This window comes from Sinohyriopsis cumingii, unplaced genomic scaffold (assembly GCF_028554795.1).
Source record: "Sinohyriopsis cumingii isolate HCF-2022 unplaced genomic scaffold, ASM2855479v2 utg000837l, whole genome shotgun sequence".
NCBI classification, from domain to species: Eukaryota; Metazoa; Mollusca; class Bivalvia; order Unionida; family Unionidae; genus Sinohyriopsis; species Sinohyriopsis cumingii.
Genome location: NW_028315936.1, coordinates 529,238 through 549,897, shown reverse-complemented (window position 1 = coordinate 549,897; position 20,660 = coordinate 529,238). Strand labels below are relative to the sequence as shown.

General features: G+C 40.9%; 1 protein-coding gene across 1 annotated transcript in view; it reads right to left on the bottom strand.

The window, feature by feature from the left end:
* LOC149773176 (complement C3-like) overlaps positions 1–20,660 on the bottom strand; it is a 519,398-nt gene that overhangs the window by 71,240 nt on the left and 427,498 nt on the right. Inside the window, exon 30 of the mRNA XM_089946681.1 lies at positions 1,029–1,145. Within this exon, the coding sequence (XP_089802807.1) occupies positions 1,029–1,145 (117 nt within the window). The remainder of the gene's footprint in view (positions 1–1,028; positions 1,146–20,660) is intronic.

Sequence of the window (20,660 nt, the reverse complement as noted above, 5' to 3'; positions counted from 1 at the left end):
GATATTCAAGCCAGGATGCTCTCTTTAAAATTTTGTAAAATGTGTTAAGTGATGTTTAGGAAGAAATCAATTTTAGGTTTTTCTATTTTAGTAACAGTGCCAATATTTGATGGTAGATCTTCATCATTTGTATCAGATTCAAAAAGCTATCTCTGTCAGAATGTTTTCTGTCAAATATTATTCAAATTTTGTTGAGTGGCTTTAGAGAAGTCCCTTAAAGAGTTTCCATTACTTTTGCTTTTACTAAATCAACATATGATTGCAGATTAGTATCATTTGTATACAGACATCCAGGCCTGGGTAATTGCTTAAAAATTGGGTCAAATTTGGTTTTGTAAAGTTTATACAAGTTTTTCTTAGTAACACTGGCAGATCAGCATCACTGAAAATATTTTTCAAAACGTTTCATGCTAGAATGCTTTCAAATTTGCCCAAATTCTGTTGAGCAGGTTCTGAGAAGCTGAAAATATCAGTTTTAAATGGATGATGTACAACAAAGAATGAATAAAGGACCATGCCAATAAGCATACTGGCTATACAGCAAATGTATTGGGCAAAAAAGGTTTTAATTTAATTCAAGCCCCTCAAGCTTTGTTTGATCATGAATAGAGCCATATCATGTGCATATGTAGGCTAATGAAACTGCTATGGGGAGTAAAACAAGCGTAACACAAACATAGCCATATAACATTTTAAAAATACCATCGTTTATTATTATACTAAGTGTTTATATGGCTGGTGCTTGCAAGAATTATTTATTTCTATCTGAATTCAAGTATTTTTTGAAGCCAATAATATAAACTCTTAAAGAAGACAATGATACTTGCACAGGGCAATATAGCGAGTTGTAACCAACTCTAACAGAAGTGTCAAGTACGGGAAGTAACTTCTGGTATTTCTTACATTATCTATTTAGGATTATATTAATTTTTCACAGTATAATAATTAAGGTAGCAACAATGAGTAGGCTAACATTTATAATAATTAAGTATTATAAAGTATCTACTGAGAAAGTTTTGTGTCAGTACCTGATATTGACAGTAATGCAGTACAAAGTGCTTGAGGCAGCCTGGCCAAACCTGCTGTGTGCTCTGTTTGCTTCGTTCTCCTGTGGACAAAAACCACAAAGATCACACCCTGGAATTCTGAAATATAACAGAGTATGTTGCATATGCAGCTATAAAAAATGATTACATAACTATCACCATGCAGTTTATGTTAAACAGAAAATTTCTTTGAGGATGACCAGTACCATATGTATTCACTTATAATTCCATCTGTAACTGATAACCAGTGCCATATGTATTCACTTATAATTCCATCTGTAACTGATAACCAGTACCATATGTATTCACTTAAAATTCCATCTGTAAACCACACACATTCAGATCTGTGTCTTGGCAGTTTGTTATGAGTAATCAGTAAAATGTACAAGATGGACTCTGCCAGGACATGATGCAATGACAGATCTGGGTTGATGTTGTCTGCAGTTGGAGTTGACTTTTAAGCTTGTATGTATGGCATATAACTATGGAATGTTTGATTTGAAATACATTGTTTTAAACATGTGTCAAAACAATGGCAGATCCATCCTTATTTTTCTTCAACATCATGGTTTGATTCTGAGTAAGGGTGGATCATTTTCCGTAAAAGAGCCTGTCTAGTTTTGTTTCTTTTTAAAACAAAAAGTAAACTATTTTAATTCGGAAAAGGAAACTCCAATAAACATTAAATAAGTTGTAACATATATAACAAACATTTAGAATCAGAAAGGCTGGATGTGTTTTCTCTAGCTTTTATATTGTTTGTTAATAATGCACCAACAGATCTTGGATGTATGCTAGTCTGTACCAGACAATTCGGCTAACCTCTCAGTATCTCATTTATGTATCTTTGTAGATGTTGTTCTGATTGGAAGCATACAAAAATGTTTCATTTGTTATATCATAAAGTTTACATATATATCATACACTAAGCTTTCAAAAGATTAGGAAAAGGCTAGCAATGGAGAATAACGTATCAACAGTGGTCAATTTCCAATTTACTTCAAAGGAAATAACTTGCGTCACTACTTTAAATTTTCAATAAAATGAGAAAACAATTTTTTCACAACAAATAAAACTAAATTCAACAGCTCTTTTTTAAAAAATTTATCCTCTAAGAGAAGTCCCCAAAGGAAGAAAATTTAGCTGGTGTGTGTAAGTGAATTGAATTTTTAACGTAGCTTTAACAATTTTTCAGTGATATCACTACGATGACTGCAGTGTTATAGTTTATTGTGATGTCTAGCACTGGGGCATCATGCCACAGACATGAAGCATGATGTCCCACCCAGTCACATTATCCTGACACCAGGCTGACCAGTACTAACCTCTTAATGCTGAGCGCCAAGCAAGGCAGCTGTTAGTACCATTTTTGTAAGTCTTTGGTATGACTCAGCCAGGGATCGAACCCACGACCTCCCGCATCCAGGAAAATTCAGCTGGAACAAATTTAAAAGCAATTCCTCATAAAAACCAATATGGCAGAAAGGCTTTAATAGTCTTGTTTCCAGTGCAATAATGGAATATATATAGTCCAAGGTTTATATCATGTGCTCTGCTAAAATTTATGAGCTAACAGCATAGACCCTGATCTACGAGACATAGAAGCTGTTGAAGGTCTGTGCTTACTAGCTGGGTGTATTATACAAGTGTAAAATGTATCATGCAAGGGTAAAATGTATTATACAAGGGTAAAATGTATCATACAAGGGTAAAATGTACCATACAAGGGTAAAATGGTAGACTTTGATTCATCTTACTCTAATTTTTTATTTTCACTTCAAATATGGAGTAAAACTGAAGGAAAAGTGCTTTCTGAATGGGCACCCTGTTTGATTCAAATGCCCATTCAGAAGACGCAAGAATGCAACACACACTCTGACACAGGCTGTTTATAGGAGCTTTTTTCCACAGTGTTTTTTCAGTCATTATCGATTCCAATGTACCATCTTTCTTTTATGATCTGAATTCTGTGCGATTTTTTACTAAACTATTTTTCTTCTAGCACATGAATAATAATTTGCAATTTTACTGTATGTGAAATAAATCGCCAGCAACACTAGCAACTGAGGAATGTGTATTTCTAAAAGAAATTAAGTAAACCGAACTTCAATCAAATTGCATCATTGTTCTTTCTGGCATTTACAAACATCGCAAGTACAGGCTGAGCTGTTGATGAAACAGTAAGCTGACGTTGATTAGCTTTTCATGCTGTTTTATGTCATTGGCGCCTCCATGCCCAATAGCAAAATCACAATTACACAATTTGCAAAACATAAGGTTTTCTCTTTTACTAGATGGTTTCACAAATCTAAACAGGATGGCACAGCTGTCCTTCCGGTTCTGTTTTCATTTCTGTGCGGAGAAAATTCTGAATCTTCTGCTTTCGTTTTTGACATCACTATAAGTTGAATATTACAAAGATGAGACACAGCGAATCGGCAACTGTTTGCGCAATCCAGTATGGTGGTTAAATACTAGCATGGTAGTCTTTATTTTGAATGAACCTATCACATTTTAGAATTCCTTATATCCCTGCAATACACTTGCTCTCAGATGGAACCGGGTGGCCTTTACAAAATGAAAATTGCAAGGAAATTGTTTTAAAAAAATTATAGTAAAAAAATGGATTTTTAACAGGAAGAATGTACAGCCATCAAAAATACGTGACAAATATGGAAAAAAGCGGACACTTGGTAGCTATGACCAAGTTTCATGAACATAGAAAAAATAGTATTGAAGATATTGAGAATGTAACAAACACACATTCGAACTGGCGAGAGTGTAACAAGTGAATAATGGAATAATAATACTAAATCTGAAACTACAGCAAATCTGAAATGGAAAATAATAGTTCTTCCATTACCTCTAGTAATGGATTACTTCATTAATTTCATATTTATTTTAACCAACAACACCTTAAAATTTATTGACAATAAATTTCATCAACATTTCCAGTAAATATGTTGACATTTGGGCAAAATGTCTGGTAACAGTTGTATAATTTTTGAAACCCCTGTCATAATTATGTGGAGAAGTATGATTCTTGAATTACCTTGCACACTAGATTAATGTTTGTAAAACATGCATGCTTCCAAACCAAACAGTTCAAGAACTTAATACTGTTTATACTCGCATATAAGCCAACTAATTTGGGAAAAATTAAAGTCCTGGAAGAAGGGGGTTCAGCTTATCTGTGGTACCAATGTCTAAACTTGACAGTTTTTAGTTCTTTTTGTTGACTACTGTCATGTTTGTAAATCTTGGGACACGGAAAAGATAATTTCTGTAGGTGTCCTAAGACATAGGCATGTAAAAATAACTTTCGGTGACCCGACAATTATTAAACTGTTATGAAGTACTATGATTAATTTTGTTATTATTTTGCATGTGCGTATTTTATGGTTTCTTAACAGGAAATTAAATAAAGGTAAACAGAGACTTCATATTTCGCGGGCCAGTTTGAGGTTACCCGGGAGACCAGGCTGAACTATAATGTACAATGCTTACACAGTGCAAAGCATGCATAGCATCATTTAAATCCTTATTTATTCCCAAACATATTAGGTGCAGATTTGCTTTATTCATTGTTTCGACCAAATTGCATTCTTCCAGATAACATTTCAGCTAGTCCTTAATAGTTGTTTCATTTATGTTGAATCAAGCGCTCTCGGGTTACTCATTTTCAATGATATAAGTGATTCTACAAATTGAGATAATATTTTTAGAAAGGTACCATGTTTAATTGTACAAGGCACATAACCAGCATAATTTACATGTTCACGAAGAGTGGTAATAAATCAAACAATTTTAGTTTTGTGTTTTGGCTGAACATACATAACTTTCCACACAATGGAAAGCTTGTTTCGGCGTCTCCTATGTTGATAGTCGGCGAATTTGTCTTTCATTTTGCGACAGCAGTACAGACAAGTTAGTCATTAAAAACCTGAAACTGGGAATTTTGACCGGCAACTATACCAGTACATTCATGTGTAATTGCCTTTTATTCCATAATATTAGCAAAATTACCATAGTTTCGTAAAACGGGGTGTAAGGCATACCTATCAACTTTTCAAAAGCCAAGCAGGGAGACTGAATAAAAAAACAGAGATTGGGAGCTAAAATCAGGAGGTTTCTCGTGGCATTTATAAAGTTTCGTTTTCACTAAATATTGATTGATCTTCCTGGTCCAATATGTGTGAAATTCACAAAAAGACTTGCCATTTCTCCCTGTGATGTGCCCTATTTTCCCTCAGGACGTACCCTATTTTCATATGCTGGTCTGGCCAAACTGCACAATGACTGAAGATTAGTCTTAAATAAACAAGCTAGAAAGCCAGCGCGACTATTTAAAAGTTAATCATTATCAATGCAACTATTTTGTGAAAATGACTGGCCCTTTGTCGTAATTCAAAGAAACCATGTTCTATACTATTGTGTGTCATGCAAGCACCAGCATTTGATTGGCAAAAAATAAAGGATTCCCAATTTTGTTAAACTGAAGTACCTAAATAGGCAGCCTCATGGTATTGTACATGTGGCAACTATTTTCCCCTCATTGTATATCCGACCTTATTCCCTTATTGTAGACTCGTAAAGCATTTAGTTGTGTTTACTATAAAACTTGTATTCTGAATGAATTTTTTGAGGACATATTTGCTGCATGGTACGTACTTTCATTCCTTCTTTTAATTTAACGATGGTAATTAAGATTGGTATATACGGTATAAAAAATAACGTGTTCACTCATGTTAAGTTTCTTGCATGGGAATGGCGCTGTAGCATATGGAGTTACAGCATTCATAGTGATCATTTTTGGCACTGAAAATAATTGTGGACGATTTTATTGTTGTGGTGTTTGTTTTTAGTTCTGGTTAATTTTTTTTAATTTTTCTATTTTTGTAGAGGTAAAAAAATCATTAATTTATGTGAATAAGGTTTAAACTTAACATTCTATTTAGTGAAGAAGCGAATTCTTTCTAGCAAAGTAATTATTTCATCACAACAATAATTCACAAGTGATACAACAGAGCATGTAGGACTTTTCTTGCTTAGAAGAAATGAAAATCGAAGACTTAATTTAATAATTGGGAGTTCTCTGAAAAAATCAGAAGATATTATGAAATCGGGAAGTAGGCGTGGAGTGACCCCCGAAATCAGGAGTATTTTTCCCTCCCGGTGTGAAAGTTGACAGGTATGGTGTAAGGTCGCTTACATCAAAGCAAACTACAGCTCAGCTTTTATGCTATTAGCATAATTTTCAAAGCATTATTTCTGAAACTTCATTATTGTATTTTGGACCGCTCCGGTGTCCTATTGGTTAGAGCGTCGACCTCGGATGCGGGAGGTCGTGGTTTCGATCCACGGCCGAGTCATACCAGAGACTTAAAAAATGGTACTAACAGCTGCCTTGCTTGGCACTCAGCATTAAGAGGTTAGTGTTAGGACTGGTCGGCCTGGTGTCAGGATAATGTGACTGGGTGGGACATCATGCTACATGTCTGCGGCATGATGCCCCAGTGCTAGACATCACTATAAACTGCCACATTGCAGACATCGTAGCGATATGACTGAAAAATTGTTAAAGCTACGTTAAAAATCAAAATAACACACACACACACATTATTGTATTTTGGAGATATCATTAAATTTTAGCGCAATGGTGCCCATGATTTGACTTCAACGGATGTACTTAATTCAGCGCGTAATGTACATAATGTATATGCTGTGGCACCATTATGTAAATACATTCACTAGCCTAATTGCTAGTGTTGAATCAAACTTTTCACGAGTTAGGTATTTACAATTTCAAAGCAAAGTAAAAATGTAATTATCGGTGCACTAATATAAAATGTCGAATGCAATAATGCACAAACAAACAATAATCGAGACAAAAGGGAAAGGTAGTGTTACAACTCATGATTGCTAAATTTTTGTCATCATTTGATTGAATTATACACAAATCTAAATTAGACAGAAACAATAGGAAAACAAAATGAAATAAATTACTTTTCAAACAATTTTATACAATTTCATTTTAATAATCATGCACGCCAACCTTGAGATAAGAATACATATAATTTTAAAAAATATAAGATTGCCTAAATAAATGCATTTTGAACGTACCTCGTGCATCTTGAGATTTCTCAGAGCTGTGGGTAGGCTTATATGCGGGTCATGCACTTTTTAGTGTTTATACCTGTTCAATTTGGGGGTCGGCTTATACGCGAATTGGTTTATACGCGAGCATATATGGCCATTGCTAGAATCTAATCAGGCAACCTACAAATGTAAACAAACATGAATACCACATTTCTTTTGTTGACCTCAAATGGTTTTTTGCTTATCCATACCAACAATGGTTTTGACCAAAACAAATCCTTTGAGTCTTTGTCGAAAAAAGACTGTTAACGAATGTAAAAATTGCTGAATTGTCTTAAATCTAACTGGTCATGTAAGGATGTACACCTGCCAAATTCCTTTAACTGAGTGTCTTTTGCAGAGTTTTAAAAATTGGACAAATGTATGGATGGACAGACAGGACTAAATTAGGGGCCATATAATTTAGAAATCTCAGATCACACAACTATTCATAATTGTCACGTGCAATTCGATAATCATGCAAAGGATTTTGTTAAGTGACTTGCTTGGCTCCACTCTTTTATACATTTTGAAAACTGTAGACTTTTTGAGAATATATTTCTTGTTAGGGTGTACTGTTTTCTTTAGTAATAAGATATATTTTGTGTTAAATGTGTTTTGAAAATAATGTTGACACATTTCTCAGAAAGCTGCCATTTCGTTCTTTTCAATTTATAATGAAAAGTAACACATGACCCAGCATCATAACATGTAGCATACATTTTTGGTATTTCAATTTATTTTTATAAGCCCAATAATACAAAAGTAGTAAATGGGGTCACCCTAGCGACAATGGGAATTAGCATTACAGAGACCCCTGGGTCACTCTAGCGACAATGGAAATTTAACATGGGAAAAAATCGTGGGTCACTCTAGCGACAAGGGAAAATTAACATGGAGAAAAATCGTGGGACAATCTGGCGACAAGGGGAATTGAACATGGAGAAAAAGTCTTGGGTCACTCTAGCCTCAAGGGAAATTGAACATGGGATTTTTTATTTTTTTTAATTTTTTTTTAAAAAAGGGGTAGGCAATTGAAAGGCTATCTCTTTTCGAGAAATATGGCTGGTCCTGAAAAGGGCCTTTGGGTTTATGTTAATATTAATATTAACATAGATGGCATCTGTCACATCTTCTTCTTCTTCTTCTTAAACTCCTTCTAACTGCCGGTCCATACACAAGTACCCTCTTGAGACATCCTTGTCTTTCTATATAAACTCTCCTCATCCATTGACTAGTATCTGTCCTATCAACAACAGTCCACTTGGACCTGACATACATGAGCAAGTCCGTCCTAAACATCATGGAAGACACAAGGGTGGATGACTCAACTGTGGTCCACATCTTGAAGCGACGAGAATAGGTGAATCAATGCAGTGAACTGCGCTTATTTATAGGTACAGGAAGGATTGAAACGGATTGAATTCATTCACCAATCCGAACACGCGTTACAAAATTCAGTCAGCTCGCATCCAATCCGAAGAGAGCAGTCTGTGACGTCACGTGGTCTATATAGATTCGTTAGTGCTTGTGTGCAGTCAATCTATGCGACAGTGAATCAACATGACGGAAACTCAGAAAACGATCCATTGGGGTGCACCAGCAGGGGAGACTGCCCAAGGGAACCCGGACTTACTTTCAGAAGAGGTACATTGGGATTATGTGGATTTTCTTACCTCGCAAGAATTTGTTCCGGAACCTTCGTTACCTTCTTCATTACCGCAAGTGGAGAATTTTAGACAGAGACAGAAAGAAGAATTGGAGAAATTTATACAACGACAAAAGGAAGCGGAACAAGCTTTTCTCCTACAGCAACAGCAACAGCAACAAGAAGAGGTAAGAAAAAAACAACAGCAACAACAGCAAGAAGAAGTAGCAGCAAAGAAACAAGAGGGTGAAAATCAAACTGCTACGGTACTGTTGGACATTTTAGCGGAGTTAAGAAGTCTGAAACAACTGTATCAGACTTCTTTATCACGACCGAAGAGAATACGACCTTCCCGAGCTAAACACGCCAACCCTGTGACTAAGCCTATCGTACCACCCTTAGTGATTTCAACCCAATCATCAGAAGTAGGCCTTGGCCGTGGCAAAGGCTTAAGGCAGTTAAAGTTGATTGGTTAAACTCACCCCTACACCAAAAAAGGCCCTTTTCAGGGCCACCCACATTTCTCGAAAAGAAATACAATTTCAATTTGCCAATAACTCAAAAATAAACCCTACCCATTTTACCCTTATAGTACGTGTCTGTGTATGAGTGCGTGAGTGTAACTTCTTATTTTAAAATCAAAACTCAAAGACACTTACCTTATATCATTCATGTATTCTTTTCTCCATTTTTTACAATCCAATTCACAATTCACAACACAACACTTTAATAAAAAGTTCATTGACTTCTTCTTTCTCCTTATTTAGTCTCTCTGTTTTTTGATTTTCTGCACCGTCTTTTCCTCTTCTTTCTCCTCATTTTCTTCCCTTCTTCTTTTCTTCCCCTGTTTCTTTGCCTCTTGTAAATAGAATTGTCTTCTTTCTTCCTCTTCTTCCTCTGAAGAATCCCTCTCTTCTTTCGAAGAATCCCTCTCTTCTTCTGAAGAATCCTTCTTTTCTTCTGACTCCTCTTGTTTCTTTTTGGGCAATCTGGAGACCAATGTCCTTTTTCTTTACAATAATAACAGGTATCTTGACTTTTGTCTTTTTTAGCCCCTGTTTTTTTTCTTTTTTGACGGTCTGGACACTCTGAAGACCAATGCCCTTTCTTCTGACAGATATAGCAAATATCTTGACTTTTATCTCGAAAGGAAGGAGAGTAGTCCGTCGGCTGGTCTGAAGAGAATTTTCTAATGACCCCTCGCAAAGCTCTGACGAAACGTTCCATCTGGGTGGTCTCTTCCATCGTTCTCCTCGGTTTGAGAGTGAAATGAATAGTGAAAGGACAAGACACACCCTTTTTATATACGCTGGTTTGCCATGACTATAAATTAGTCTATGGTGTTTGAACTTGAGTCATTTGACGTTTTGCACTCAAGATGAAACGATCCTATTCATTCGAGAAGAAAGAAGAAGAAGAAAGTAAGAGGCAGAAACGTGATCTATCGCCTCGTACCAGGGCTGAAATCTTGGCACAAATTCATGCCAGTGATTTTGAAGAGGACATGAGTGAACCAGAATCCGAACCCTCTAAACCAAGTTCACCACCCTTAGTCAACCCTGAAAAGTACTATTCCATTCGAGAGACGGAAAAGCGCTCCCCTAGAAAATTTAGAACCACGGCTTACACCTACACGGTGAAGTTTAAAGATTTCAAGACCGACGTACCCTTGGAGAAAGCAGAAGGGTTTATCACCGAGATGTGGGATTCTTTGCTCACCGCACTCAAGCGACAATGTCAACCCAAAGAAGACGATCGCTTGACACTATCCATAGATCACGATGGTTTGAAATCCCCTGTTTGGATCGAGTTTAGCAGACCCGCAGAACTAACCCTTTCCAAAATCATGGACAAGATTAAACACGTACAACAATCTAATGACCAGTTTGACATCACCGATGGTAAAGCCACACTGAAAATGGCCCACGTCTCTCTTCCTCAAGGGACAGGACGCAAACAGATGTTATTGGTGGACGACCTTCGCAACACCAAAACAAGTCTCGTCCGAATTCACAACCCTCAAGACCAGATGTGTTTAGCCCGTGCCATCGTGGTGGGACGAACCTATGCCAACAAGAACGACACGGTAGAATGGAAAAGAACCTGGAAAACTATTCAACTATCCGATCGAGCCAAACAACGAAATGAAGCAGAACTCCTGTTACAACAAGCCGGACTGTCCAAAGACACACCCTGTGGCATTCCTGAGATGCAAAAATTGCAAGATGCCCTAGCTCCACGCTACACCTTGAAAGTGCACCCTCAAGAAATGCGTGGGTCTCTGTTGTTTCGAGGCCAAGATTTTAAGGACGGAAAATACATTCATGTCTATCATCACGATGAACATTTCGATACCATTACCAGTATCACCGGATTCCTGGGATATGTTTATTATTGTGAGAAATGTGACTATGGTTATAACAATCGAGAACAACACAAACATTGTGGATGGAAATGCCTAGGATGTTTAGCCTCTCCACCCTGTCTGAGCGAAGAACCAGTGCCTTGTTCAACTTGTCTGCAGCAAGATTCCTGGAGGGCGTGAAAAAATCTTTCGGGGACCGAACACGTCAGCTGATTTTGCCAAATGGGTCTTAGACCCCATCGACAAGACGTGGAGCCAAGAGGACATCGAACGTTACGGAGATTGTCATCGTCATGCCACGGTGATGGCTCACAATTTCTCCGGATACGATGGACAGTTTCTTTTGAGATACTATACGGAACAAGGCACCGAGCGTCCTAAAGTGACTTTGAACGCAGCCAAAATCATTTTCATGCAAGTGGGACAAGTACAGTTTAAAGATTCGATGAGCTATTTGGCCATGCCTTTGAGCCGAATGCCTAAAGCGTTTGGAATGACAGAAATGGCTAAAGGGTACTTTCCACACTTTTTCAATATGGAAGCCAATCAACACGCCGTTCTACCCCATTTGCCTGAGGCTCACTATTACGACCCCGACAACATGTGTACCGAACAACGAGAAGCTTTCTACGCTTGGTACCAGGCTCACGCCTCGGACCCTTTCGACTTTCAGGAAGAAATGCTAAAGTATTGTCGTTCCGACGTGGACATTTTACGACGTTGCTGTGGAAAATTTCGAGAACTGTTCATGGAACATGGAGGGGTCGATCCTTTGAAAGAAGCTTGCACCATTGCCAAAGCGTTTTCCTTAGTGTATCGACAACGATTCATGCCTGAAAACACCGTGGCTGTCATCAGTCCTCAAACGACCCACTTTGTCAAACGTCAATACTCGGTCAAAGCCCTACGCTGGTTACATTACTTGTGCGACAAGGAAGACAAATGGATTCAGCATGCCCGCAACGGAGGAGGCGAAAAGACCATCGGAACATATTCGGTCGATGGCTGGGACTTAGAAAACCCCAAGATCGTGTACGAGTTCAACGGTTGCTTATTTCACGGTTGTCCCGTCTGTTACCCTGACCGTGACACTAAAAATCAGTTTTTACAACGAACCATGGAAGACTTGTACCAGGACACTTGTCAGCGGCGCCTAAAGTTAGAACAGCAAGGATACCAAGTGGTGGAAATGTGGGAACACGATTACGATCACCGTATGAAAACCGATCCCGAGTTTAAACGCCTCGTGGAAAGTTACCAGTTCATGGACCCGCTGAACCCGAGGGATAGTTTGTACGGAGGAAGGACCAATGCCACCTGTTTGCTGTACCAAGCCGACGAAGAGAAAGGAGAAGAAATCAAACACTTGGACGTGTGTTCGCTGTATCCCTACGTGTGCAAATATTGTCGCTTTCCTGTAGGGCACCTGCAATTGCTGACGGAACACATCGACCTGAAAAACATTCGACAATACGAAGGCTTGATCAAGTGCAAAGTTTTGCCTCCCACGAACCTATACCATCCCGTCTTACCTCACCATTGTCAAGGCAAACTGATGTTTCCCTTGTGCCGTACTTGTGCCGAAACGTGCAACCAGGACCAACCTTGCCATCACAGCCAGGAAGAACGTGCCTTGACGGGAACCTGGGTCAGCGTGGAATTGTTCAAAGCTCTGGACATGGGATACCAACTGTTAGAAGTGTACGAAATTTGCCACTTTCCCAAGACACAACAGTACCACAAGGGTGACCCTACTCAGAAAGGCATTTTCGCCGACTACGTGGATGCCTTTTTGAAACTGAAACAAGAAGCCAGCGGCTATCCTTCCTGGTGTCACACTCCCGAAGACCAAATACAATTCAAAGAGAAATACTACGAACAAGAAGGCATCTCTTTAGACCACATCGAAAAAAACGAAGGCAGGCGATCGTTTGCCAAAGTGATGTTAAATTGCTTGTGGGGTAAAATGGCACAACGACCGTGTTTACCCAAGACGGAATATTTGACAGAACCTTCCCGCTACTTCCAGATGATTCACGACAAAACCAAATACATGAAACACGTGGACGTCGTTCGAGAGGATTTGATCTTGGTCAATTACGAAGAAGTTCTGGACTTTGTACAAGACGACCCTTTTGGAAATGTCATCATTGCGGCTTACGTGACAGCTCATGCTCGCTTAAAATTGTACGAAGCTTTAGAACTGTTAGAAGAACGCGTCCTGTACTTTGACACGGACAGACGAGCATCCCGACGACAAGATTCTAAGTTTCGTCGGTGGCGGCCCCAAAAAATTACGGCTACGAATACCGGGACAAACAAGGAGAAGTGCACACGACGTGCAAAGTGAAAGGACTGACTCTGAATCATCGTACCAGTCGAGTGGTCAACTTTGGGGTATTGAAAGAAGCCTTGCAATCGGGAGAGGATGGAAACTTTAAAGTGACCACCTATCAACCGAACAAGATTGTACGTTTACCTACTCACCACATCGTCAGTCGACCCTTGGAAAAAGTCTATCAAATTGTATACCAGAAGCGAGTGCGACTTCCCAATCACTTTACGTTGCCGTACGGTCACGTCGGTATTGGTCTGTATATGAAAAGGAACCCTAGGCAAGATCGATAGTTCATTGTTCATTGAAGTAACTTACCATGTCGTTGACGAAGAAGAAACCAGATTGGTTAGGAGTCAAATGTTGGACATCACCGAGACCAAGGTTTTGAGGCTTGGACACAAGAGGTGGCCCAGTATGCACGAGAGTTATTCATGGAAAAAAGTTACTTTTCAACCCGTGTTAGTGACGGTGCCAGAAGAACCCGTCACCCAGGACGGGACTGTCGTGGACAGGCCTGAAAGACCCTTTCGGGAGGACACTTGTGTGACCTTACCCCCTACTATAGAACTGGTTAGAACTTTACCCAAAACATGTGGTTGTTGTACAGACACTTGTGTTTATTCCACGTTCATGGTTATCATGTGCCTTTTATTCTTGTACTTAAGCCTTTGGCTTTTATGTATTTTTGTCTTTCGTATTCATGTTTGAAAAAAAACATTCAATAAACGTGTTCTGAAAAAGTATATAAACTCTTGTCTTGTTTGTTTTTTCGTGTCACAAGTGACATTTCTCACACCACGGCTACCTCTGCTGTCTCTGCTCCCTCTTCCTCTACTGTCAAAGTCATCGACGAACACTTAGATCGTGCCAGTTGGGAGGCTTTGTATCTTCGCCATCCCTTTAACATGCTCATTGCTGGACCTAGCGGTTCAGGCAAAACCGAATTCGTCAAACGTTTGATCGAACATAAACATCATTTGATCGATCGGCCACCTCAACGGATCGTGTGGTGTTACAAAGAGTGGCAATCGGCGTACAACCTCTTGCGAGAAACTCAAGGCGATTCCATCGTGTTTGTGGAAGGCATTCCTAAAGAAGACGACGGCATCGTCTCTGACTCCCGTCAAACCCATTTGGTCATTTTTGACGACATGTTAGGAGAAGACGAAGAAGAAATTAAACTGTGGTTTACGCGCAAAGGGCATCACCGTAATGCCAGTGTCGTTTACATCACTCAAAATTTGTTTCAACAAAGTAAAGCCCATCGCACCATCAGTCTCAATGCGCATTACGTGGTCTTGTTTAAAAGCCCTCGAGATAAATCGCAAGTGCAAGTCTTAGCCAAACAGTTAGGAACGCATTGTCTGACTCAGGCGTACGACGATGCCACTCAAACACCACACGCCTATTTACTCGTCGATTTGAAACCTACGACTTCCGAGGATTTGCGATTTCGTACCCACTTGTTTCACCACAGGTGCCAAGATGGAGGGCCTGTCCTGTACACGTCTCCGTCCTCGACTTCATTTCACTCCCCATAAAAAAATCTATAAAAACCTCAGACCCTTTTTCGTCTGTCTCACTCTCAGTGCGATCATGACGTCCCTTAAGTCGCATCTTCCCGTCAAAATGATTCGTGCCTTGTATGGCATCAGTCGAGAAAAAGATCCACAAACACGAGCTCGTGTCTTAGAAGCTAGTTTCAAAGAAGTCTTACGATGATTCACGGTGACGGCACGTCAATTACTCCAAGGAATCATTCAGATTCCTCATCAAACCAAACGCTTTTTCGATCGAAACAAAGTCGCTTTGGTCCAACTGGCCGATCCCCGCATCGACACTCAAACCAAAAAACAAATCATTTTGAAACCTGGAGGGAGCGGTACTCTAGGAGGGGTCATCATTCGCTCACTCTTAAGATGGGATCCTAATGCCCCCAAAGTTATACCCAAGACAAAAGTCCAACGAAGCCACAAGAAGAAAAAGACCAGGTCCCCACGGAGAACTTCTCCAGTGGCAGGACCCTCCTCTGACCAGACACCACCACCCCGGAAAAAGAAAAGAAGCCCCCCAGAAAAAGAAACAGAGAAAAAGTCCCCAGAAAAAGAAAAGTCCACAGAAAACTAGTCGCAAGAGAGGCACTTCGGCCAGGACGCAACCTTACACTCGCAAACCACGATCTGCCACGGCAGTGACTGCGTCTCCGGCATCCTCACGTTTGTCCACTTCTCCGTTGATGACACCAGGAACTGAAGAGTACTTGGAGACGTTGATCACACCAAGAACTTCTCCGCTGATGACCCCAAAAGAACTTCCCCAGTGGCAGGACCCTCCAATTTAGTGGCAGTGGCTGCTGCTCACAAAGTACCTTCTCCCAAAATCAAAGTTCAAGAAAGATCGGGTATGTTACAAAGTTTACTGGATTTGTCCAAGCAAGAACTGGCTCGATTTAGTCCGTTACGTACCCCTGCACGACGTGTCATGCCTGTCCTCAAACTGATACGACGTCAAGACAATCAGTGGCGACGCGTTCCAGTATAAAAAAGGCCTGTGACCAAGTCGGGTATCAGTGGTTTTTTTTGGTGCTCCTGAAGACTCAAAGATGTCACCCTCCAGAAAACCCCAAGGAAAGAAAAGGAAAGGACTGCCACCACGTTTAGCCAAACATGGGGACATGTTATCTGTCCTGTCCAAAGCTTCTCCACCCCTGCGAAAAAAACTCATTCAAACAGCCTCCAAAGATGTCATCGACACCGTGTGTGAATGTTGTTTGAACGTTTTGAAAGGCACGATCCCTTTGTCCAAACACCAGAAACAATGCTTAATCAAACATCGTCACGTTCTTCGCCAAATGGTTCAAAAGAAAATTCCCATTCGTCAAAAAAAGAAGATGTTGGTCCAACGTGGAGGTATTTTACCTCTCTTGTTAGGCCCCATACTGAAAGGAGTCTTGGGAACCATGTTGGGAGGACTGGTGGGAGCAAGATAAAAAGGCCCTCGGAAGTCCCAAGATCTCAGAATCGACCCCTGACAACCCCATGGAAGGACGAAAACTAGCTTTAGTGCCTTACAAACGATGGATGGAATACCATCGGTGGCAAGAACAACGCACCCCGCATTTACCTCCCAATCCCCATTTGAGCGAGATGTCCGTTACAACACGAATTGCAGTCCTTGATGGATCGCCAAGATTTGTCCGAAACAGAAAAATCGCAAAAGTACGGTGAACTCTTGCAACGACTGCAACTCTTTCACCAGAAAGCTTTAGACGAAACAGCTCTACCCACTCTGAAAGATTTTAAGACCTTGATGAAAAGTCCAGCACCATCACCAGTACCAGTACCAGTACCAGTACCACCAGTACCAGTGACCAAGACAGAAAAAGGAGAAGAAGAAGAAGAAGGGTTTCAAACTCCACCAGAAAAAGTACGCAAGTTAACAACACCACCTACCTCCAGAATTGGATGGATTAAAAAGATGATGGCCACCCCTTCTTCCTCACAAGAGAAAAAGAAAGTGAAGACAGAAGTGAAACAAGAACCGATATCCCCCGCTCAGACATCCTTCTCTTCGACACCTATTGCCGGCCGCACACGCAAAGCATTGCAATCCAAGAAAGTACCCCAAGAGAAAAAGAGTAGCATCCTCCAAGAGTGGGTGTCTTATTAACACACCAACTAACACAAAAAATGGAAAAAGTCTTAGCCAGCATTTACTACGATCCCTCCCATCCTGCAGGTTACGCAGGAGTTCAAAAATTGTATCGTGCTGCCAAAACTCGACTGAAAAGTCTCCGTTTACCTCAAGTGCAACGATGGTTACAAGAACAAGCTACCTACACTTTACACAAACCCATTCGACGGAAGTTTGCCAGAAGTCGCACCCGAGTGGAAGGCATCGATCATCAATGGCAAGCCGATTTAGCCGATGTCTCTCATTTGGCCAGCTACAATCGTGGCTACAAATATTTGTTTTGTGTCATCGACGTCTTTTCCAAATTTGCCTGGGTCGTGCCCTTGACTTCCAAATCGAGCAGCGAGTTAGTGCGAGCCCTGCAACGGATGTTGAAACAAAGCGGTCGTCACCCTCTTCGATGGCAAACGGACAAAGGCACCGAATTTCTGAACCAAGCTTTCCAAAAAGAATTAAAGAAACGTGACATTCATTTTTTTACCACCGAGAATCCCGAAACCAAAGCCAGCATCGTGGAACGTTTTCAACGCACTTTGAAAGAACGCATGTGGAAATATTTTACGCATTACCACACTCTGAAGTACATCGACATCTTACCACACCTGGTGCAAGCGTACAACCAATCTTACCATCGAAGCATCGGACGTGCCCCGCAAGACGTGACTTCCGAGAACGAAGTGCTGATGTTTGAGCGTCTGTTTGGTACGTCCCCGACGAGGGCTGTCCCCGAGAAAAGTGGAATGTTGGCCGTAGGAGATTGGGTGCGCATTGGCAAAACCAAACGCACTTTCGACAAAGGGTACTTACCTAACTGGACGACCGAATTGTTTCGCGTCACTGGACGAGTGCATGGCCGTCATCCTGCCGTCTATAAATTGGAAGACATGAACGGAGAAGTGCTCAAAGGAACGTTTTATTTGCCCGAGTTACAACGTGTCACCAAAAAAGAAGACGACGTGTACGACATCGAAAGCATTCTCGAACGCAGAACCCGTAAAGTGGGCAAACGACGTGTCAAAGAAGTCAAAGTACGTTGGAAAGGATATCCACCCAGTTTTGATTCTTGGATCGACGCTTCGCAAGTCATCGACTATAAAAAGAAGTGACCATCATGCCTTTTCACACAGACGCAGCTACGTCGACCACTCCTCCTTCACCCAGTTCTTCTGTGCAAGATTTACAAAAACAACCCTTGTGGGTGTGGTGTGGAGAACGTGTGCATAAAACGCAAATCGTCTTTTTCTGCCAAATCTTCGTGGTGTATTGTGTCATCGGGGCAGCCATCGCCAATTTGAGTTTGCAACAAGGAGACAAACAATTGTGGACCATTTTATTGAGCAGTTGCATCGGTTACCTGCTTCCTAATCCCTCCCTGAAATTCACCTCGAACGGGAACCACGGGAACCTTGTGTCCAGTGCCAGTGCCAGTCACCACTCCAACCACAACCAGAACCCCATTTTGGGCGGAGACACGCCTCTGACGTCCACTAACCCCTCGGACAGCCACAGTACTCTGGAATTATGAGTCACCAAAACCAATTTTACTTAACCTTACCCAGTGACAGTTCCATGGAGGTGTTTCCCGAGAACACGTTGTGCTGTTACACGGCCAAATTACCTCAAGCCATCCCCTTAGATCACGAAGCCCATTGGGAAGTGGCTTTAGTAGAAATGATTCACCCGACCCAAGTCCTCAATGTCCTTCCCAATCAAAATTTTTTTGATGTGGAAGTTCATAACGAACAATTGCAACAGTGGATGGATAGCAATGTCAAATATGACAAGAAAACCCGTACACAAAATCAAAAGTACACCACCTATCACTTGTTCATTCCCCCAGGCTATTGTTTTAGTGGTCAACATTTGGTCAGCACCATAGCCTCCAGGTTTAATGCCGTGTTTCTGAAAGCTTTGGAGCATGTTAACAAAAGTGTCACCATGGAGTACCACAAAACAGCTCGTCGCTTCTTGATGAAATTTGAACGGAGTAAAATCCTGTCCATTTTATTTTGTCCTGAATTGTATGACATGTTGGGCGGAGAAATGAACCTGAGAATGAGCATGATGAAGAAAAGCGAATTACCCATCGTTTACGACAACGAGTCTTTTAGCAAGTTATTTCGTGCCCCGGTAGAACTGAACCAAGGACTGAATTTGATGTTTGTGTACTCCGATGTGGTGGAGTATAACGTGGTGGGACACACCTCCGTACCGTTACTGCGTGTCATTCCTTTCAAAGTGGATTCTGCCACGTACACTGACGAGGAAGGTGGAAACACTTACCACGTCCACCGCGAATTTGTACATCCTCACTATTTGCCTGTCAGTAAGTCGTATTTGGACACGGTCAACATTACTATAAAAGAAGATTTGGGACAAAATATTACATTCACCAAAGGAAAAGTCACGGTGAAACTCCATTTTAGAAAACGGTTTTCTCACGATTCGTAAGTCATGTATCCAGTGTACCGAGGGGTTGCTCGACAGCGAGGACACGGTTTAGGAGATAAGTTAAAATCGGCCTTTCGTTCGGTGGCCCCGGTGTTGAAACCGATGGTGACACGCGGATTGCACGCCTTGAAAGATGCGGTACTGACGCAAGGCAAAGAATTTCTCCAAAATGTCATCATCGACAAACAAAACCCTAAAGAAGCCTTCATGAGGGCAGGCAAAAATGTCTTGCTGCAAACGGGCAAAGACATTTTGGGTCACCGAGAAACACCTATAAATGCCCTGCACGCTACCGAGTCAGGCATTCAGCAAGGACAAGGCAGAAAGAGACGACGAAGAAAACACCCTTTCACCAGACTTCAATCGAGAAAGGCCAAGAAAAGAAGAACCGTTCGAGACTTAGACGTTTTCGATTATTGAGAAAAGAGACAAAAAAATGATGCACCGAGAATCTTGCGCTTGTTCCAAGATGGAACTGGATCTGTTTGCCATGCCCCTCACGATGATGACGATGCAAGAATCCCAGTGGGTGGAATTTCACCCCGTCTCCTCATTGACCGATTCCGCTCCCATCGAGTTTGAAATCAAAGGACAGCCCGAAGATTACATCGATCTGAATAGCAGTTACTTGTACCTGAAAGTCAAAATTCTAGATAAGACTGGAGGTGCTATAGACGATGAAGCAGTAGCTCCCGTCAACAATTTCATGCATTCCTTGTTCAGTGGAGTGGACCTGTACTTGAATAACAAACTGGTCAGTAGCAGCATGGATACTTACCCTTATCGTGCCTACCTGGAAAATCTCTTGACGTACGGAATAGATGCCAAGAAGACTCATCTCAATGCCTGTGTGGTATGGGAAGCTGACGAACCTACCAAGTTTGAAATATTGGAAACTGATGAAAAGAAAGACAACAATGATGGATTTCTAAAACGAAGAAAGAGAATCACGGGAGCCGACACAAGTTTAGAACTGATGGA